This window comes from Drosophila ananassae, chromosome XR, assembly GCF_017639315.1.
Source record: "Drosophila ananassae strain 14024-0371.13 chromosome XR, ASM1763931v2, whole genome shotgun sequence".
Taxonomy (NCBI): Eukaryota; Metazoa; Arthropoda; class Insecta; order Diptera; family Drosophilidae; genus Drosophila; species Drosophila ananassae.
This window is the reverse complement of record NC_057932.1, coordinates 87,308-109,865: the sequence shown is the minus strand read 5'-3', so window position 1 is coordinate 109,865 and position 22,558 is coordinate 87,308. Positions and strand designations below refer to the sequence as shown.

The 22,558-nt window shown below is 41.4% G+C and overlaps 2 protein-coding genes and 1 long non-coding RNA gene across 6 annotated transcripts in view; 2 read left to right on the top strand and 1 right to left on the bottom strand.

Moving 5' to 3' along the window:
- The window catches only part of LOC6495749 (disintegrin and metalloproteinase domain-containing protein 12), a 573,836-nt gene that overhangs the window by 474,220 nt on the left and 77,058 nt on the right, over positions 1 to 22,558 (top strand). For all 4 annotated transcript variants that reach the window (XM_044717324.1, XM_044717323.1, XM_044717322.1 and 1 more), the window contains 3 exons: positions 15,778 to 15,942; positions 16,005 to 16,149; positions 16,212 to 16,383. In XM_044717324.1, the coding sequence (XP_044573259.1) occupies positions 15,778 to 15,942; positions 16,005 to 16,149; positions 16,212 to 16,383 (482 nt within the window). The remainder of the gene's footprint in view (positions 1 to 15,777; positions 15,943 to 16,004; positions 16,150 to 16,211; positions 16,384 to 22,558) is intronic.
- On the top strand, positions 1,657 to 3,981 carry LOC116655693. The gene is made up of 2 exons (XM_032453562.2): positions 1,657 to 1,886; positions 2,456 to 3,981. Exon 2 carries the CDS (start codon positions 2,457 to 2,459, stop codon positions 3,351 to 3,353), a length of 897 nt encoding a protein of 298 aa, XP_032309453.1. The 5' UTR covers positions 1,657 to 1,886; position 2,456; the 3' UTR covers positions 3,354 to 3,981.
- Positions 20,599 to 21,124, bottom strand: LOC123257588. The gene is made up of 2 exons (XR_006507722.1): positions 20,855 to 21,124; positions 20,599 to 20,770 (listed from the first exon to the last, which is right to left on the bottom strand). It is a non-coding gene; the product is annotated as an uncharacterized LOC123257588 (long non-coding RNA).

Sequence of the window (22,558 nt, the reverse complement as noted above, 5' to 3'; positions counted from 1 at the left end):
AAATTTGGAACGTTAGTTTAAAAATTGTACCTTACTATAATTGAAACTACAAAATTTTATGGTAGTTGTGGAAAACCAAATTGTTCAAACAAATAAACAGAAAAAAAAAATTTGTAAAGTTCTTGTGGGGTCAAGCAGCCGCCGAAAAGTTTGACCGGCAAAAATTTATTGAATTCGTTTATCTTTTCTTTTATCTTTATGTCTCTATTCGCATCGTCCGCTCTCCTGCATTCGATCGGCCACCTGTATCTGCTGTCAACCGCTAACGTTGTCTCGCTCTCTCGCGGTATCTCTTGGTCGCTTCGTAGCATCAAGCGTTGAGCCGCGCTCCCGCGTCTCTTACTTTTAAATTCGGTCTTCAACCCTACGCAGATCGCATATTTAAGTTTTATATATAAAAAAATTCTAGTTATAAAAAATAAATTGTGTTTATATATAGAAATCTAACAGAGCTAGTTTTTATTTAAGTCTAGATTTCGAACATTAGTTAAAGCTCCCGAGAACGCTCGGTGTTGAGCTATCAGCGTATTGATAGCGACCGAATTAATAAAGACTCCATAATTCAATTTCAATAATTTTATTGGGTCAATTTAAACCCAAAACAACTGCAGCGGCCGATCTCAACAATTCCGAATATACAAGTGCAAAAACCTAAGAGCTTGCGCCGAAGCTCCATCAAAGCTCCCAAAGTGCATGCGCTACAAAAGAACAACAAAGCGCATGCGAATCTGGGAGAAACAAAGAATATGGAACAGCTGATAACGGGCAATTAGTGGACCGCTGCGGCTAGTTACACTGAGAGAATTAAATAGAAATAATTATGTTATTTGAAGCTGGCACAAGTCCCAACACTCGGTAAGAAAAAGTTCCATGTTCAACAAGAAAGGAAAGCTAACTTCGGGCGGAGCCGAAGTTGATATACCCTTACAGTTGAGTCGCAGTCCGCTAGGTGGCGCCACGCATCTTATATTATTAGATATATAGCGGATCGTATATAGTCGGCTGATCCTTATGAAATTTGGCATATTGAATTATTTTGCCCAAAGAGTAATCTGTACCAAATCCCATCTTTCTAACTTAAAAAACACCAAAGTTATGCCAATTCCGATCGTTCTATGACAGCTATAGGATATAGTCGGCCGATCCTTATGAAATTTTGTACATAAGATATTTTGGTCAAATATTACATGTGTATAGATGTCTCCTTCACTGCGTTGCACACTTTTGACCAAAATTATAATACCCTCTGCAGAGGGCTGCAAGGGTATAAAAATACCAAAGTTGTGGCATTTTGGATCGTTCACTTATATGGCGGGTATAGGATATAGTCAACCAATCTTGGCTCAGTCGACTTATATACTGCGTGCGAAATAAAGAAGGATGTGTTCAATGTTTAAATTCGATAGCTTTAAAACTGAGAGACTAGTTCGGGTAGAAACAAATTGGCAGACAGACTGATAGACAGACATGTTTTTTTAAATTCTGAGCAGAATGTCTGATTGGGATAGTTCAGTCCCCAATCGACTCGTATTAAGAAGAATTAGGATTAATGATTGGTAAAATAAATCAGACGAAAAAAAAAACTTCAATGTTCCCAATGATAGCTCCAATTTAATGAAAATTAAAATTTTTTTTTTTCCCTCAAATTTCTCCAAAACTTAATATCTTTTCTGTGGGAGCCGGCAACGGGCGGTGACGTCACAAACGAGAGCGGAGATGCTGCCAGAGAGAGAGTGAAGGGATCGACGGACAAGAGCGACTTGGCAGTCGAGGAATAGAAAGCACACAGAGCGGCTGTATTACAAGACCAATAAATAGTGTTAAACTTAATTACCAAGAGTTCATCATTCTTGGGGGAACTTGCGGGTTAATACATTGGCGACGAGGTAAATTCTATTTTGGAAGTTTTTTTTTTTTATAAAATAATTGGCATTAAGCCGAATATCAAGCGTATAAAAAAAATTTTTCCTTGTCACACGGCATTGCCAGCCCAATAAATTGGGAAACGAAGCAGGAGGTGAGACATAAAGGCGAAAGATGTGCCGGCGTGAGAGGCTTTGTGTTCTCTTTCAAAGGGAAAAATTGCATCACGAAGAGAGGCTGCGTTAGAAAACAAGCCAAAGTTGATTTGGAGAGATTTATAAATGCAATAGAGGCTGCGTTCAAACAAGCCTAAACTGTATTGAGTTAAATGCATTCAATTGTAAATCAAAAGAGGCTGCGCGGAAGAGTTAAAATCTGACAAGCCAAAAAGGAAAATAATGAATTAAGAGGAGGCCGTGCGTAAGAGTTTCGACCTACGTAAGCCAAATGAATGTGTAGACTATACACAGTAGAGATACAAGTAAAAAAAAAAAGGAAAGGAAATAAAGTATATAACTCGAGGCTGCGTTCAAACAAGCCAATATTAGAATAAAAACAAACATTTTTTTTTTTGTTTTCTGTTTGGTTTCAGGATGGCTGAAAATTGTTTGAAACCGTTCCTATGCGACTCTATTGAGGAGTCGGTGCTTCGAAATGAATGGGAGAGGTGGTTTAGAGCATTCACCATATCATTGGAGGCCGAACAGATCGAGGCACCCAAGATGAAGAGAACTAAACTCCTTCACATGGGGGGCGTGCAACTGCAGACTGTCGCGTTCTCGATACCAGGTGCACTGGTGGATTATGATGAAGCCCAGGGGAATGATGTCTTCGAGATTTTGGTGGAGAAGCTAAATGCTTACTTTTCGCCTAAACAAAAATCCACTTTTGAAAGGCATTTGTTTCGAAAGTTAGCACCGCTTGAGAATGAGAATTTTGCGAAGTTTATTTTACGGTTGCGGCAGCAAATCTGCAAATGTTCGTTTGGCCAATCTAAGGTGGAAACCGAGGAGATTTGTCTAAAAGACAAGATAATAGATTCGTGGGCGCCGGTAGATTTGAAGAAGAAACTATTAGAGAGGGAGTATTCCTTGGACGAGGTCATAGAAGCTTGCCAGGTTGAGGAACAAATAAATAAACAATCCGAAGCCATGCTGATAAAACCTAATAACACCAGCATTGACTCCATCAACAAAGTTACGGCTGGGAAAGCAAAGGCGGATGTTGAGTGTTCCAGATGTGGTCGAATGGGTCACGCGAGTAACGATTTCTCCTGCCCGGCGCGAGTTGCAAAATGTAACAAATGCTCCAAAATCGGTCATTTTGCACGGAAATGCAGAACGAAACTGTATTCTCAATCAAGAAACGGGAATCTTAAAAGGCGGCAGAATAATGTTCGATGCGTGGAAGATGAGCACGCTGGGTGCAAACGGAAGAAAACATGTGAGAATTGTTTTAAGATATGCAGCGACGGGGGCCTCATAGCCTAGTGGTTAGTGTACTAGCTCGCTAAGCGTGAGGTCGTGGGTTCGAGCCCCACTCGTGTCAAGTGCATGGCCCTGCAAGTTTTTCGGCGCTCGCGCATATGATGTAAGTAGCGAAAAGCTCTCGTTGGATTCTCGCTATTTATAATTATGTGCATGAGACCCGAAAAACCGGCATTCCCAGATGTCGTTAGGTGGCAAGCCCACTTCTGAGATAGGTTGCACTCGGCTAATCACCGGATCGACTGAACAATAACGATTACAGAAACAAACACATGATTGGAAAAAAACACCCACACCCCCAGCCCGATGACGACCCGCCGCTATTCGCAACGGACACGAATTGGACAATGGAATGTGGGGACCCTAATGGAGCCATCCAGAATTGCGCAGTTTGAATAAGGAGATGGGCATAGTTAGGATTGAAACCCTGGAGTGGAACCCGCAAGGAAGAAGAAGAGTGGGACGCCCGAAAAGCTAACCTGGCGCCGATCTACAATACGCGAACTCACAGACAATAATACGTCACCTGGGGACTTGGCAAAGAGAACAGCGGGTCCGGTGGAATACACATGTGGATGCCCTAAGCTCCCAAGCGGAGTAATAGGAATAAAAAAAAAAAAAAAAAAAAAAATGCAGCGACGGAGAAGAAGGACTTATAAATTGCCTAATAGGAGGTTATGAGATACCCCTAATTATTGATTCGGGATCGAAATTTAACCTGATTAGCCACACAGACTGGATGAAGCTTAACCACGGCAATACGACCCTTTTTAACGTTAGATCGCATTCACAGAAACAATTTCGTGGATACGCATCTGAACAATTACTGGAAGTAATTTTCGTTTTTGATGCACCGATATCAGCTGTGCCAAAAGCGGAGGTGATTGCTACATTTTTTTTTCATTAAAAATGGACGTCAGTCATTATTGGGCCGAGAAACCGCCATTAAACTCAACGTTCTTCGTCTGGGCCTAGATATCAATCAAGTGGAAACAACCTCACCGTTTGCTAAGTGGAAAGGGATTAAAGTTAAACTATGGGTTGACCCCCAAGTTATCCCTATTCAACAGCCAGTTCGAAGGATTCCGGTAGCACTCGAAGAGAAAGTAGCTGCCAAGCTGGAAGAAGGTTTAAGTCGAGACATTATCGAAGCGGTTACTGGTCCCAGCGCGTGGATCTCTCCCATTGTGCTGGCGTTCAAGGAAAACGGTGATGTTAGGTTGTGTGTTGATATGCGGAGAGCAAATAAGGCCATTCGTCGGGAAAATTACCCGATGCCGACATTTGAGTCTTTTATGACCAAATTAAAAGACGCAAAATTCTTTTCGCGTCTCGACCTCAAAGACGCCTATCATCAACTAGAACTCGACGAAGCCAGCAGGGAAATTACGACGTTCATAACCCCAAAAGGACTCTTTAGGTACAAACGGCTAATGTTCGGAATCAACTCGGCTCCGGAAATATTTCAACGTCACCTCGAACAGCTTCTGGCACCCTTTACCAACGTCATGAATTACATTGACGATGTCATTATATTTGGAGCTAGCGAGGAAGAACATGACAAGACAGTAAGAGATGTCTGCAAAGTATTCGATGGAAACGGTGTCTTACTGAACGATCAAAAATGCACCTGGAAAACAAACAGACTCAAGTTCCTGGGTCACATCATCTCAGATAAAGGTATCGAAGTGGACCCGGAGAAAGTCAATTTAATCCGAGGGTTTCGGGAACCAATTAACAAGGAAGAAACTCGCAGTTTTCTAGGGTTGGTGACATACGTTGGAAAATTCATTCCAGACCTGACTCATTACACGGAACCGCTAAGACAATTGCTAAAGAAGGACTCGAAATTTAGCTGGGGAAAGCAGGAAAGATATGTCTTTCGGAATCTAAAAGATCGATTGGCGAAAGTACCAAACCTCGCATATTTCAACACGCGAAATCGAACTCGGTTAATAGCCGATGCCAGTCCAATAGCGCTTGGAGCGGTATTACTGCAGTTCTCAGGTAATAGCGATCCCCTGATTCAGGGGATATTTCATTCGCTAGCAGAGCTTTGTCAGACATTGAGAAACGTTATTCCCAAACAGAAAAAGAAAGTCTGGCTCTAGTTTGGTCGGTTGAAAGATTTTACTATTACCTAACAGGACTTCACTTCGAACTTGTAACCGACCACAAACCGTTGGAGGCCATTTTCAAACCGACATCCAGACCGCCAGCCCGCATAGAAAGATGGCTACTACGGCTCCAATCCTACCAATTTAAAGTCATCTATAAGGCGGGAAAAGAGAACATATCGGACTCATTATCCCGACTCTGCCAGACATCTCCATCCGATTCTTGTGTCGGAGACAAGGATTACAGTATACTACGGGTGGTCGAAAACAGTATTCCCCAATCGATGACCATTTCGGAAATTGCTAACCATTCAACAAAATATGAGGAGATAATCGATGCAATGTCCTGTTTGGAGTGCGACTCATGGAAACCTGGATCCTTAAAACAACTTTACCCATTTCGCTATGAGCTCTCAGCTATAGGAGCCCTTCTGTTACGTGGTAACCGCATCGTGATCCCGACATCGCTTCGAAACCGAGTGCTTGAGCTGGCTCACGAAGGACATCCGGGAGAGTCTGCTATGAAAAGACGTCTGCGATCGAAAGTATGGTGGCCGCTGATTAACCGTGCCGCAGAAAAATACGTAAAACATTGCAGAAACTGTCTTCTAGTGTCGCAAAACCCAAAGCCAGCACCGATGGAACGGAATCCATTCCCAACCGGTCCGTGGATTTGGGTAGCTTCAGACATATTGGGGCCCTTACCAAATAATGAGTTCGTAGTAGTATTTATTGACTATTACTCTCGCTATATGGAGTTCAAATTCTTACGCTCTATTACGTCAGAAAGCCTGATTGAAGTGATGAGGGAGATTTTCTGTAGGCTGGGGTACATTTAAGAACTGACAATGGACGACAGTACATAAGTCAAGAATTCGAGGAGTACTGCAAAACTTGCGGTATAGAACAAGTCAAATCTCCACCCTATTGGCCTCAAGCTAATGGAGAAGTGGAAAACATGAATAGATCTCTGGTTAAACGCTTAAAGATAGCTCATTCTAATTCAAAAAACTACAGGGAAGAAATCCAGAAATTTGTACTCATGCACAACGTCACTCCACATAGCATAACTGGTGTAGCACCGACTCAACTCATGTTTAATAGGGTTATCCGCGACAAAGTTCCATGCATAGATGACATCCAAGAGGGTATAGACTCTGCTGAAAGGGACAGGGATTGTATATTGAAACAAAAAGGAAAAGAAGAAGTAGATAAAAAGAGGGGAGCAAAGGATAACGTAATTAATGTAGGGGATAAGATGCTTTTGAAAAATGTAGTTTTTCCTCATAAGTTAACCCCAAGCTTCCAGGAAACCGAATATGTGGTTGTCGAGAAAAATAACAACATAGTCAAACTTATGTCAGGAGACAGAACTCTGACAAGAAATGTATCTCACGTCAAAAAGATACCAATATATGCAAACGATTTGGAGGCTCCTTTACACTCTTCTATAGGCAACACTCAACCCAGGATAACATCAACCCAGGAGGACCATGGAGACGATGAACGGAAAGGCCAGCAGCGTAGACAGTCCACGGATAAACTGGACCCTTTGCCCACCAAGTCCTTGAAGCTAAAACTCGTTAACAAAGGAGTGATGTGGGAGCCGGCAACGGGCAGTGACGTCACAAACGAGAGCGGAGATGCTGCCAGAGAGAGAGTGAAGGGATCGACGGACAAGAGCGACTTGGCAGTCGAGGAATAGAAAGCACACAGAGCGGCTGTATCAATTAGTTATATGCAACAGTCGGGATCGGTCGACTATATCCTATAGCTGCCATATAACTGATTGATTGGAAATACCATAACTTTGTGTTTTTCAAGTTAGAATGATGGCACTTTCTACGGATTCCATTTTGGGCAATATAATCCGATCTGCCAAATTTTTTAAGGATTGGCCGACTATATCCTAAAGGCCCCATATATCTGAACGATCGAAATGGAACACCTTAACTGCAAGGGTATATGAACTTCGGCTCCGCCCGAAGTTAGCTTTCCTTTCTTGTATTATTTTAAATTATATTATATATATTTACATATTTTTATAAACAACAAATTTTTTCACGTGTTGACAATTGTGATCTTATCCGCTTACGCGATCGTACATGGTCAAGTTAATGCTACGAGAAGTTGGGTCTAGTGAAATGATATTTTTTGGAAAAAAAGGGTGCAATCGATTGCCCATCAAAAAGCCACAATCAATATTTTGAAATGACCACCTCCCGTTTGGTAAATATTCAAAAATGAAAATTTTTGAAAAATTATCAAAAATTTAGATTTTTGACCAATGGTCGTCTTTTTGAATTTTGAAAAAACTTTTAGTTTTTGAAATATTTAAGTGTTCAGTTTAGCTAATTTTTTTCACAGGTAAAAAAAATTAAAAAAAACTACTGAAATCGTTTTTTAATATTGTTATAAACAATGACCATCAATATTTTTAAATAACCACCTACCGTTTTGATATTATTCAAAGTTGAACATAATTAAAAATTTTTCAAAAATTTCAAAATCAACTTCTTGATTTTTTTTTTCAATGTTGAAATAAAAGAAATTGACCCCAAGTCTTTTAGAATTAGAAAAAACTTTTTGTTTTTTAAATTTTTAAGTTTTTAGTTTTGGTAATTTTTTGAACAGGTAAAGAAAATTTTCAAAAAAAAACTACAGAATTCGTTCTCCATTAGTGTGATAAACAATGACCATCTTTTAAAATTTTAAAATAATATTTACTTTTCAAGATACTTGATTCTCCAAGTCTTAAAAATAAAAAAATTAAAAAACCAAAAGATGACCATCATGGCCATCGTATAGATTTAGTTTTCCGATCCGATAAGCTCTAGGAAGTTCTGTTAAAACAAATTTGTTAAAATTGGTAAAAAATTAAGCACTCATATACAATAAATGAAATAAAATTTTCAAAATGTATGAAAATGTTGTGCCCGCAGCTATTTCTTATATAGTTAGATGGAAAGTTGAGACCTCTTCGTCTCAGCTATGAAATTTGTAGATCGATGCCTTCAGCCACGACTTCTTAGTCGATTATAGGCTGATAGTGACGGTATTCGATTAAAAACCTCTTTCGAATCTTTCGGATCGGACTTCCTTGTCGAGTAAAAAAGGTGTTGGGCCAAGCAGCCACCAAAAGGTGCATTTAAAATAATCATAAAATGCTAAGCTGCAGCTGTTGTTATCAGCATGTTTTCGTCTCTGTTTTGTCTCCCAGTTTCGCATGCGCTTTATTGTTATTTGTAGCGTATGCGCTTTGGGGAGCTTTGGTTGAGCTTCTGCGCAAGCTCTTAGGTTTTTATGACTTGTAATTCGGCATTGTTTTGGTTCGGCCGCGGAATTTGTTTTGGGGTTAAATTGACCCACAATAAATTGATTAAAAAAAAATTGAACCTGGTCTATTAATTCGGCCGCTATTAAAACGCTGATAGCTCAACAAAAGGTTTCACAAAAAAAAGACTTCAGTTTGGTCTTACAATTAATTTATTTTTACATGCGTACTGTTCCAAGCCTGCTTAATTACTAATCTTAGCATAAGCTAGGATTCAAGCTTTTTAATGGAAGCCCGTGTACATACTGTACATACATAATGAACTTGTGGCAACCCTAAGTGCTTACCATAACCCAATCGAACTCGATATCTTATGAGAGTATCGATATCGCCGGAGGCCATCTCTACAAAAACACAACCTTTTCTGCATCTCACCACATCGACAGCTTCATCCGCAGCTAGCAACGTTTTTTGTTAATTTTCATTAGTTTTAAGCAAATATATAGTGAATAAAAGAACATTAAATTGGTGACCCCGACGTGATCACTATATAGACGCAAGTACCGGTGCTTACAATGGCAAACAACGACACCACACAAGACGACGCCGACGTCTTTCCATATACCGTTATTCGCGGTTCCGTCGCAGTTATTAACCCCGTTGTGGTAAAAATTCCGCCCTTTTGGACCGAGCACCTAGAATTATGGCTGTCGCAAATCAAAGCCCAATTCGTTCTGGCAGGAATAACTACAGACGACACGAAATTCAACACGATCCTGGCGTCAATCGAAGCACCGGTACTGGCCCGAATTGCCGACGCCATCGTCAACCAACCAGGCACAGGCAAGTACGAAAACTTAAAGTCGTGCATTTTGGAACGCTTCTGCGAAAGCGAGCAGAAGAAAATCCAGAAGTTGATTTCGGAGACTGACCTTGGTGACAAGCGCCCCACACAACTGCTCAACGAGTTAAACGCACTCGCCGCAAACAAAGTTGACGAAACTTTCTTAAAAGCACTGTGGCTGCAGCGCCTACCAACCCAAGCGATCTTGCAAGCATCGGACGCCCGCCTAGCAGATTTAGCTAAGTTGGCAGACAAAGTCATGGAAGTCGGCAATTTTCACCATATACGCACCGTTGACGCCAAATCGGCGCCACCCAGCAGCACCGTTTTCGACGAACGTCTAGACCGCATCGAGCAACAAATCAACGCGCTGTTCAAAAACCGTTACCGCAAGAACAGTTCACCCACATTAACGGATCGCAACAGCGTCACGACTACAGGCTTGTGTTGGTACTACAGCAAATTTGGCAACGCCGCCAAGAAATGTCGCCAACCGTGCTCGTTTTCATCCGAACCAAAAAACTAAAACAGTCGGATTTGGCGGACAAATTCGAAGAAGCCCACAACACAATTGCCCGCCTCGCCATCAACGACAATTCCTCCAAAACGCAAAAACTATGCTCACTCCAAAGCTTCTTTTCGCCGCCAATGGTACGAAAATACAAACCTATGGAGAAAAACGCATAACATTGTCACTGGAATTGAGACGAAACTTCGTTTGTACCTTCGTATTAGCTGACGTCAACTGCGCTATCATTGGAGCCGATTTCCTTCAACATATCGACTTACTCATCGATATGAAACGACGCAAACTCATCGATCGAATCAATATGTCACGCGCCTCAACGTAAAATCAACGCGATTTTATCCTACGACACGAGCAACCAATACGCTAGGTTGCTTCACGAATACCGCGATCTCCCAACGATCAACTCGAACCGGCTGCCAGCAGAGTCCGAAGTAACGCACTTCATCTCGACCAACGGCCCGCCTACTCACGCCCGCGCCCGACGACAAGCGCCCGACAAACTCAAAACTGCACAAACTGAGTTCTCCTACCTCATCGAAAAAGGAATATGTCGCCCCTCAGAAAGCAACTGGTCCGGCCCTTTACACCTGGTAAAGAAAGCAAACGGAGATTGGCGACCATGCGACGACTACCGAGCACTAAACAACGTAACAGTGCCGGATCGATATCCTATTCCGTACATACTGGATGTAACGAGCATTTTACACGGTAAAAATATATTTTCAAAAATCGACCTGCAAAAAGCGTATCACCAGATCCCTGTCGAACCGCAAGATATTCCCAAAACAGCAATTATCACGCCTTTTGGGCTATTCGAATTCTTTATCATGACAATCGGCTTACGCAACGCAGTGCAAACTTTTCAGCGTCACATAAACAACGTAATGCAGGGTCTCGACTTTGTTTTCGCATACATCGACGACATTCTGATCGATTCAGAATCCGAGGAGCAGTACGAGACGCACCTCCGCACGATCCTTGACCGCCTTCGAAAAGTGAACTTCGAGAAGTGCCAATTCGGTAAATCACAACTCACGTTCCTGGGACATGACATCAGCCAGCACGGCTTGAAACCATCCGAAGCCAAAGTGGAAGCCATCCGCCACTTTAAAATACCGCTTATTGCTAAGGATTTGAAAAAGTTTCTGGGTATGATCAACTTCTATCGGCCGTTTATCCCACGTGCTGCTGATTATCCCACATGCTCCACCAACGCAAAATAAGTGCAGCACCTACGATAGAGAACTGACTGCCATCTATCAGGCCATTTTGCACTTCAAGCTCGCATTGGAGAGCAGAAACTTCATAATCTTCACCGACTACAAACTGCTAATGTACGCTTTCAATCAAAACAGCGAGAAAGCATCACCGCGACGCGCGCGCCATTTGGATTTCATCAGCCAATTCAGTACCGATATCCGGCACATCACAGGAAAGGAAAACAACGTGGCTGATCTTCTCTCACACATCGAAGCCATCAAACACGTCGATATCGACGAGATGGCACTGGAACAGGAAAATGACGACGAGCTACAATCGCTACTCAATTCTGATCCGGAAAATACCATCTCACTAACCAAATTTTCCCTTTCAAGCTCAAACAAGCAATTAATTGTACTGACAAAGATACCAGATACGACCGTTCGTGTCCAGATGCCTACGGCAAACCGTGGTTCAAGCCCTGTATTCGCTGAGCCATCCAGGAGTTAAGGCGACGAATAAATTGGTCGGTAAATACTGGATGTGGCTAAAATCGTACGCTCTTGCATCCCGTGTCAAAAATCCAAAATCCAACGACACCCCAAATCGCCACTGGGAGAGTATGCCGCCAGCGACGTCCGTTTCGAACACATCAACATCTTCATCGTTCATCAACATCTTCACCACTACCATCATCGAACGGATACCGATACTGCCTTACGAGTATCAATCGCTTCTCAAGATGGCCCGCAGCAATTCCCTTGGTTTCGTGGATCCTATCAACAAGAGCAGTTTCCTGCACTTTATCCTCCTAGGTCTACGTACAACAGTTAAAAACGACATCGGGCTGAGCCCAGCTGAAATGGTTTATGGCACCGCACTATGGGTCCCTCGCGGATTTTTTACACCGAACACACAAAAACATACCGAGTCCGAGTTCGCTACCACTAAGCCCGTGCACCATCATACACCGCAAGAATTTGTGCACCCGGATTTAAACCATTGCACCCACGTCTTTGTCTTAAGTATATATATTCTTGATCAGGATCACCTCCTGAGTCGATATGAGCATGTCCATCTGTCCGTCTGACCGTCTGTCTGTTTCTACGCAAACTAGTCTCTCAGTTTTAGAGCAATCGAGTTGAAACTTTGCACACATCCTTCTTTTGTTATATCAACTTAGGTATATCAATATTGGGTATATCAACTTAGCTTTGCTTTCTTGTTTTATATGATATAGTGTTATTTGAATAAACGAACATTAAAGAGTCAAGGTTATTTGCTGCATACGTACCTCAGACTTAACCGATGCAAGTTAATGTATAGACAAAATTAAATTACCCTGCAAGAATATACAAAATATATGGACTATTAATTTGCCCAACCCCAAATGGGCAAATAACGTCAAAATCTTTTGGAGCTGTCCAAAAGCAACTCTAAGGTTAATAGGGTAAGGGATAGGATTATGGACTTTTTACAACTTTAGTTGAAAAAGAAAATGGACACCTCGCCAAGATCAATTTTTCTGCACATGCCCAAACCAAACTTTCCATTTTTTTAGGTTGAATTATGGTTAATAAATGCTTCTCTCATTTAAGCTAAAAGCAATCAAGATTCGTTACCTTGATTTTTATAATGCTACCTGAAAGTTGATAATTTTTGATCATTATTTATTGTGCAAAATGGGAAAAAAGGTCAACCTTAATTGGTCATATCTTAGTGCAAATTGTCAACCCTTATTGACAGCGCTAAAAGACCTCCTTTACTCCTTCTCATCCCACTTCAGGACAGTAAGTGACTGTGATAGATATCTTTACCACAAGGGACCACAAGTCAAATTGCGCTACGAATTACCTGGAAAGGCGGGCACTGTTAACCGTCTCCTTCCGGAGAAAGAACCAGTAGGCAGTACGCTGTGAACATCGACCTGAATTGATTTGGCCCACTCGATCTATTTAAGGTCTACTAAGTTACATTAAGGTTTTTTCCCTTAACTGACATTATTGCAGTATATCAATAAAGTCTATCATAAGGCACTGGCTAATACGCATGAAAGTCACAATGGTTTATATGAGCACCAGCCACGTTGGCTTAATCCCATTAAACTATGCGTCAATCAGCGCCCCTTTGGACCCATGACTCGCCGGATACAGAATGGAAGTCAATCTGTTCGGGTCATGACTTAATCCTCGGATGGAGGCCTATCTAAACCTCTTCCGATCCATGAGATCATGGCACCCTGTTGTATAATGCAACATCACGCCTTAGGGCTCTACCCGCATTTGGGTAATAAACTACAACCACCACGTAGCTCCCAATGGGGCCTCAACCATAGCCAGGACCTAACAAGATCCATTGGCTCTGGCTCCCGTGGAACCAGAAATTATTACAGCCACCGGTCAGGCGCCGTGCCAAGGACACTACCGATTTTGACTCTAGTCACGGGTCGTTGGCCACTGACAGAAAAGTACATGGCTGCTCGGAATATATTATGAAGTGGCCGAGGCCAAATCATAAGGTTTTAAACTTTTATCAACCATGTTCATGATCATGGCGTTCCTACTGTTTGGAGACGAGGACTTTTCCTTCCTCTTCGGCAAACCGCGGCAATCACTGCTGGTCAGTGACCATACCGCTCGAAAACGCCCAACTGTGTTCCCAAAAACCCCTAAGGGGCTTGTGACAAGGCGGAGTTGGAACACCATTTCCGTAGTTTCTTATCACCCGTGCCAAGTGCCGATTATGTAAGAATGCATTCAGCAATCCATGGCCAGTCAACAGGAATCCGACACTGAGGTTAAAACCAAAGTCCGGTCGGTCGACAACAAGCGAGACATTTAAATTGAACTAGTAAGTGAGCCGCCCATACTTACTCTCATCCCATCTTGCTTGCCAGACCGGCAGGAAACACCCCAACAAAATCACCTTCTGCACACTAACAATTTTCATTCTTCCCGTAACTCTCAAGACTGCCTCGCTCCACACAGGTGATCCGTCTGTTGCGCGAAATAAAAGTCCACCATATATGGTGCGGACAGCTCTCCTGCTGAGGACCCGACCCATTCACCCCTTAAAACTCGGGCAATTTTCCAACCGTACTGACCAACCAGTTTTGGCACGGTGTGGTGCGAAGCTTAACCGTTCACGAACGGTCACGCCCAGGTATTTAACCTGTTTCGCATACTGAAGCCGTGAGCATGACAAGTGAGCCTCTTGTTTATTGCCAAGTTGGAACCGACACTGCTGCCCCATTTGCCAACAATGCGCAAGCACTCTGCAGCACATGCCTCAAACCTGGATCGCGACTGGCCCTCAACCATGATGAGCAAGTCGTCCGCATACACTTGCATACCTGCTCAAGTTGCCACAGCAGGGGATCCATCATGAGGTTTCATATAAATAGACTACAGATGAACCCCTGAAGGCTACATCCTTGCAAACATGTCACCTTGCAAACCTTCGCACCCATCCAGTCAGACAAGCAACATGCTTATCTACATTCACAGCACAGAAGGTACTAAACGGGACTTTTGTCGCGTCTTGTCTCACTTAATGCCTATGAGGAGCCCAATTCGCTCGTTAAAAGCGCCACACATAACCACAACATTCGCATCCAGAGCCACGGTACTGGTCACCACAATTTCAATCAGATTGTGATCACTCACGCCATGACCCCCCCAATATACTCCATTAAAAAAAGTACACACTCTCATCGCTGCCTCATTCGCAAGGAAACATCGATGTTGCTCCTCCCCATTGAATCGTCGAACGTGTACCACTCACTAGGTTCGTTCACAACTTGCACATCCTGGGTAACCACACATTCGGTCAGCGTCTCACCCCGATCATAGTTTGGATGGCCAGGTGTTTGCCTGGACTTCTTACTAAACCAAGGCCAAGAATGACAGGATTGCTATTCACCTGGAGAATTTCCGTAGTAGTATTCATGTGAAGGTACGGATCCCCACACATACGCCCCAGTCGGTTCTGCAGGCAAACCAGGCACTCCGCCGTAGGCGGATGTAGTTCCTGCAACAGGGCCACAACGCAGCTTCTCTTACACATCATCTGCCCCACGTCGCACGTAACAGAGTACCAGCCCTGGCAATTAATTTTCAAGAGCCGAGACATGTTAGTGTCTTATATTCACTCTTGCCAAAACCCCGTTATAAACAGGCAGGCGACCGAGAGCATGTTATGCCCCGACGGTAGCCCACTAAAACTGTAATTTCGACAGTCCACCGAATAGGTGAACTTCGCCGCCTTGGTTTTTATTGCCTCGTTTGCGTGAATGCCGACGATTGTCGGGTTTGTCTGTAACCCTGTACAGGGACCTTTTTCCAGGCACCAACGCCTGAAAAAATTGGCTTTTGAAAGTGCAAATGACAGAACTGAACTTTTTAAGAATAATCAAATTAATAAAATACGCAGAATGATGTTTTAAACCCTTTTTATAATTTTAGATTGAGCTTCGCCGAAATTGCGGAAATAAGGTCATTGAAGAAGATGAGGAATGCGACTGCGGAACATTTGAAGAATGCGCATTGGACCCCTGCTGCGATGGTATAACATGCAAGCTGAAATCAGAAGCCCAATGTGCTAGTGGTGCTTGCTGTGACCAATGTCGTGTAAGAAGCTTTTCCTAGATTAACAGTTCTACACTTAATCTGCATAAAATTTTTATTTTTAGCTGCGTCCAAAGGACTACATATGTCGAGACTCTCATAACGAATGCGATCTTCCTGAATATTGCGATGGTGAAGTGGGACAATGTCCTTCAGACGAATATAAAAAAAATGGTTCTCCTTGTGGAATTAACAAGTCTGGAGTCTCAGGTTAGCAAACCATTGTACTTAAGTTACTTTATGAAATATGCCTAACTATAGTTTTTTCTAAGGTTATTGTTTCCAGGGGAATTGTCCGACCTTAAGTTTACAATGCGAAGCTATATGGGGCTATGGCGGATCAGCTGCAGATAGACAGTGCTATGAACAATTTAACTCTAAGGGTTCCATAAATGGGCATTGTGGGCGCGATGCCAATGATCATTATATAAAATGTGAACCAGAGTAAGTATTTTTTAAATTTCAAGCATGGGCAGTTCTTTTACTTTGTGTATTAGCTCATCGTATTAATAGTAGAGGTCTTTGTGAATTAATAAAAAACATTATAAATAAAAGAAAGCGAGTTTGAATGAAATTATTAATGATTAATTGCAAATGAAAAGTCTATAACTCCTCATGACTATATCGACTCGGATGTTGCTCTTGATCATGATGATTACTTTTCCCTGTTACATACATTCACACCACTACAATATACGAGTACCGGGTATAGAAGCATTAAACCATACATTTTACATAAAATATGTGTTTACGATGGAAGGAACTATTAATATACATATAGTATAGCTTCCCTAAACATCAGCCGATTGTCCTAAGTTATGCGTTGACCATTGAAATAGTTTGCCATCAAAACATTTCGATAATGTGACCTTGGTTACCTTGGGTAAACTAATAAATATTATTTTTGATTATTTTCAAGAAAAAAATTTAAATCGTTACAATCGTTAGACCCTGGTTGCTATAGAGCGATGTTATTTGGTGATTAAATGTGAACTCTTATATTTGTATTATTTTTGACATTCTATGGTGCCTTACCATAAAAAATATACAATATGATAAAATGTATGATAAATATGATGCAAATTATTTATTATTGAACACACTGTTAGGACGCCAACTGAGACGATTAAAATAATCATAATATGTTTAGCTGCAACGGCATTTATTCTTGTTCGTTTGTTTCACAGTTTCATATGTACTTTTTTGTTATTAGTAGCGCATGCGATTTTGGGAGCTTTGGTGGGGTTTCTGCACTCAAGTTCTTAGTTATGCTCTTAAATATTGGAATTGGTGCTCAATGGTGAGCGATATGGAAATTACATTTTGGTTCGAGGAACAGTTCGTCAAACGAATTCAACTGTGGATGGCCCGCTTTAGCTACATTAGCAATGTAGCCAAGGATAAACCAAGAGAGGAAACGAGTTAAATTGTGAAAATGGAAACAAAAATCAAGCAGTTGTCAGAGTTGCCTTGCTGCCAGGCTTTGATATTTTTAAAATGCTCGAAACGCGGGGATAGGTCCGAGTTATTAAACGGATAGAATAGTTACAAAGCTAACGAGGATTGCTGTGCCGTCGTAGGAAATGTAGATTCCATTTTTTAGATTTAAAGCAAGGGAAAGCGACTTAATGCGGCAGAGGCCATTGGTGTTCGAACAAAAAATCCTAAGATGGTCATGCTGGACATATATTAAATTACAATGTCTAAGAAACAGAGGACTAGAATTTCTAGTCCTTCTATTAGGAACGTTAAGATGAAAGCGCGTTAGTAGATGCTGGATATCTAAATCACCACTCATAAGGTTATGTAGAAAAACGACATCCAGAATCGTTCCATGAATTTTTAAGGTGGGTAGGTTTATTACTGAGAGTCTACTATGATAACAGAAAATACATATCTACTGTCCCCTAACAGAAAATAGAAAGAGATTCGTTTCTATTGGGGAAAAGGGTAGGGAGTAACGGACCGAGATAGCTTCCTTGAAGGCACAAACGGAGTTAACCCTTTGGTGATCCGACAAAAAGTTAAAAAAATGACGCGCTGAAAATACGATTCGCTGTTTTAATATTTAACCAGATTTCAGTAAAGAATATTAATAGCGGGGCATTTTTATTTAAAACTGTCCTTTATGGATAAACATTAAATGTATTGACAGGTACTTAACTAATCAGTAGCAGTACATTATAATTGAGTAATTTAATTTGTTAGATTTAAAGTGAATTAAAGTACATGATTTTTACAGCTTGCTGTTGTCCAGCACGGAGATGGCAGACAGGTTGTGGCGATCATGGAGCCTCTGAATAAAGCGTGCGCTGCTTCTCTGGATCTCGTCATTAATTCAGAGGACCTCGGTAATGGTGCAATTGTCCTGGTAGACATGTCGCCGACTGAAGCCAAACTGGTGATTCGGGATCAGTCTAGCCTCGTCCAGTACCGGCAATGATCTGCTCAAAAATACTCTTTCGAGTATTTTGGAGAGCATTTGCAGTAAACTTATTGAACGGTAATCGGCGAGATTGGCTTCAGGTTTAAATGGCTTAGGTATCAGCTGTTAACAGCTTTAATGCAATTGTATCGCCCGCGTCCTTGTTGTTGCTCATGATGGAGATTAGCTCTGCTGTTTCTCCAGCTGTGACTGGTCGAATCGGGTCAGCATCCCGGGAAGGCTCAGCTTGTCGGGCAGTTTCAGCTGCATCCTCCGATCCCCCAATACGCAGCGACTGAAGGTCGTAAAGACACTTTCGAAGTCTTCAGCAAAAGAGTTGGCCCTGTCCATTTTCGATCTGCCGCCAGTTCTCTGCACGGCTGGCATCCTTTTCAGAGGTCGTCTGATGCTTTTGATGACCGGCCACAGGTTATATTGAGGGTCACCTGGCTCAAGTTGATCGACGACCGACCGCATGGCAACGGTAGTATTGATGCACATCGTTAAATTATAATGGTGGCTCAACCGTAACCACAGTACTGTACAGCCTTTTAACCTAGAAATAGTTAGGAAGAGTGAATAAAAAGAGTGAATAGTAATGGGCCAAGATGGCTTCCCTGAGGGACTCCAGATGTGGCACGGACTAAGCGGTAGTATTGATTTTTAAATAAGACTCTCTGTGTTCTTCCATTTAAATAGCTGGAGATCCACGTTAAGACATGGAAGAAGTTAAGTGGCCTCTTCATTCTTCTTTGGGTGGGATTATTATATAACTTTGTGCTTATAGAAGCTGAATCCTTCCTTGATATCCTCCAGATCAGTAGAGTGGTGAAGGCCTTTTACGACTATTCGTCTCGGGGCTGAAAAGTATGGAATGGCTTCTTGTTTTTGGTCAAGTAGTTCTCCAGCTTAATATTCACTAAGTCTTTGTCTGGAGTCATAACCCTTATGATGTTGTTGAGACTTGCCTTGTAGGTAATCACTATTTTTTCGCCTAGGGCGTCAGAGATGGCTTTGGAAAGGGACTTGATGTTGGTCACGTCGGTTATGAACACAGGAGGTGGCTTTATATCTTTGCGGGCCTTCTTGGGGGCATACTTCTTTGTGGCCTTTGAATGAGTTTTCGGTTCGTCGTCGAAGTCAGAGTAAAGGCTTGTGCTTTACTTCTCCGGGCTCGGAGTCGATGGACTCATTGCCGAAGATTTCACTGGAGCTAGCCTTTTTCCTTTTTCCAGATGTTGGACAGCAGGATCTCTTTCGTGGATGGGAAAGCTGAGAATATGCCAAATAGCTTCATTGCTGCTAATGTATCTGCCCATTTGGTATCGTGCTATTTCGTAATTTTTATTCATGTTTTGTACTTCAAATATGGCCAAATCACTGCCTTTGTTTACATATTTACAAATATACTTAATTGATTTAACAGAACTGCAAAGCTCAACATTGATATGAGCTTTGTAAGTTTTTGAAATTAGTGGTGAGTATGGTACCACCCACTGATTATCAAAGTCAACTTGATTTGCAAAGTTCGGCAGTCGCATTGTAAATGTGTGGCCACCATTCTCAGTACTTCTGCGGGGATACATTGGATAACCATCAATATCCGTGATCGTGTCATTCGTATGCGGCTTTGGGAAGTTTTTTTTACATTTTCCATTTTCCATGCACGGTGACGTCATGTTGAAAGCACTGCATGGTCCATTGATCATGTGTTTGGTGACAATATCAAATAATTCTTGATAAATTAATGGGTCTGGAATTTCGGCTGAAATTATTTGATCGATTTTTTTCAGGACGGATTCTATCTTTAAGTCACACACAAAAGGTGGGCATGAGGCAAACCTCGCTTTTGCCACTCTATCGTATACAGCCAACAACGTGTGATACCAAAAATTTAATATTTAACAATAAAATCAATTAATGATTTCAATTTTTGTTTAAACACCCGTGCAGTTAAATCATAACGATGAATGGCTTGTTTTCCTGGCAATAGTAAAGATTGTATCTCTTCCCAATTCGGATTACATGTGAATGTAATAAATAAATCCGGACGGCCGTAATGACGTACGTAAGTCATCGCATCTTGTATGTATTCCTGCATTTTCCGAGGACTGCCGATGTAGCTTGAAGGTAAAATGAAAGCATTACCGATGTCATTGGGATTTAAATTTCCATCGATGTTTCCAGCAACAGCATCTCGTAAGTGAATATATTCTTCCGATCTTAGTTTTGTCTGGCTGAATCGAAGGAATCGCAAGCGTTCGCTTTCGACCTTAGCATACATATCAACAATGTATTGATGGAACAGCTGACGATATTGAAGGATATAATTGTCTTGACGTTGTCTAACCATTATTCGGTGTGCGTAGTAGTTCATTGAGCTAACTTTCTTATTTCTGTAATCACCTAAGAAAATAAAAAATTAAATGCAATGCGAAATTAAAATGTTTACATACAGTAAGAAAGTAAAAAGATAATTGTCAAATTTACCGGTATTTGGATCATACTGTTTTATATTAAGGTGATATTCATCTTGTCCTTGCCAAAATATCAATGGATATTGTAGTGCGTCATATGAACGGTGTAAATCCGAAATCGTACTAACAGTGTTGTCTCGCCGTGTAATTTTTATAGATCTTTTGTCAACTGGATCACCAACCATGATAACAGCAACCTCATCAACAGTTGGAGCGTTGAATCTACCAGCATGTTCACCTAATGGTACTTTGTCGGCTTTTATGACGATTTGATAATTGTCATTTCGCAGTCGTGGCGAAACTCTTTTGATCAACTGAATTTGTTGATTGCGATCTTCTAAAAAATTTTCTAATAATATCACAATTTCTCTTTCCTCTGCTTGTTCAATAAAATTATACAGGCACCGAGTCGTCACGCGCTCTTCACAATCGCCCATAAAATAAATTTGAAGAAATTTCGGATTGTTATCAGGCATCAGTGAACCGATTTTATGGTACACCTGGCCTTGAATTTTGAATGTAGTTTTAAAATTTCGTCAATCGGATGCACGATCAAAAATTTTAGTTGCCCCAAATGACGTCATTTGAAAGCAAGAATTAAATTTGCGTATCTTACGCAAAAATAATTTGGAATCATCTGAATTGCCAGTAAGAAGGGATAATAAAGGCTCCGGCGGAGCGGGTAGAGGTGACAGCCTGATGCGCAGCACTTGCCGGCTGCTTCATTCCGAAATTTCAATGCCTGACAATATTGACATACTTTATCCATTCCACCGATAGCTATTTTTGAATGCGTTGAGTAGTTAATATCTGGTGCATATTCAAAGGCAAGCCGTACGAATGATGCACGTGGTAATGAGCGGCTGATGGCTGATCCGTTGCCTTCGAAGATCTAGTACTCGTACTGTACCTATGTTTCGTTCTCGTGCCGCTCTTATTCTCGTAATATTCTGTTGCAGACGTTCGTCACGGTGTTTTTGAGATTCTTGTGCACGACTTTCTGCACTCCTGATTCTTTGAGCTGCATTCATTGTTTCGATTTGTTGTGGTAATTGCTGAGCTCTTTCAACACGTTTGCGTCGTGAACCTCTGCTGCTCGCGTTGTTGAGGTTCGATTTTTTCGGTGGCATATTCACTGTATTATCTTCAATTTAAATTACACCTCAGTCTAAGTAACATATGATACCAAAAATTTAAACGGTATTTCGTTCACTATTCACCGAGTCAGCTTTTCGGAGCTGCGAACGCCATCTGTTAGGATCATACGGTATTTCGTTCACTATTCACAGAGTCAGCTTTTCGGAGCTGCGAACGCCATCTGTTAGAATCATTTGGAGTTAACAAATAATTGTGACTGTCAAATAATAACAGACAAAGAATTATCAATAAATTAAAATTGCGACTATAATTTGAGATTTAAACTATCCTATCTCTCAAATTGGATCATGGTGTGCGAATTTTATTATAATCGGTTAAGTGGTTTAGGAGTCCATTAAAGACAAACATTGTGACATGAGATTTATATATATTAAGATATCCGTTTCGGTAAGCGTTGTGCAGTGCCACATTAGGGCATTTCTACGGATTAAGTAAAATGTTCCAATCCAAGTATAGTTCTGCTTCTTTGTTTCTTTTAGATATTTAGATATTAATTTCCTTAATTATTTACAGTTAATTTTCGACAATGATTTTTACTTATCTGTTAACACCTGTGCTC

Coding starts and splice junctions, on each gene's coding strand:
- LOC116655693 (XM_032453562.2), top strand. CDS start 2,457: ATGGCTGAAAATTGTTTGAAACCGTTCCTATGCGACTCTATTGAGGAG.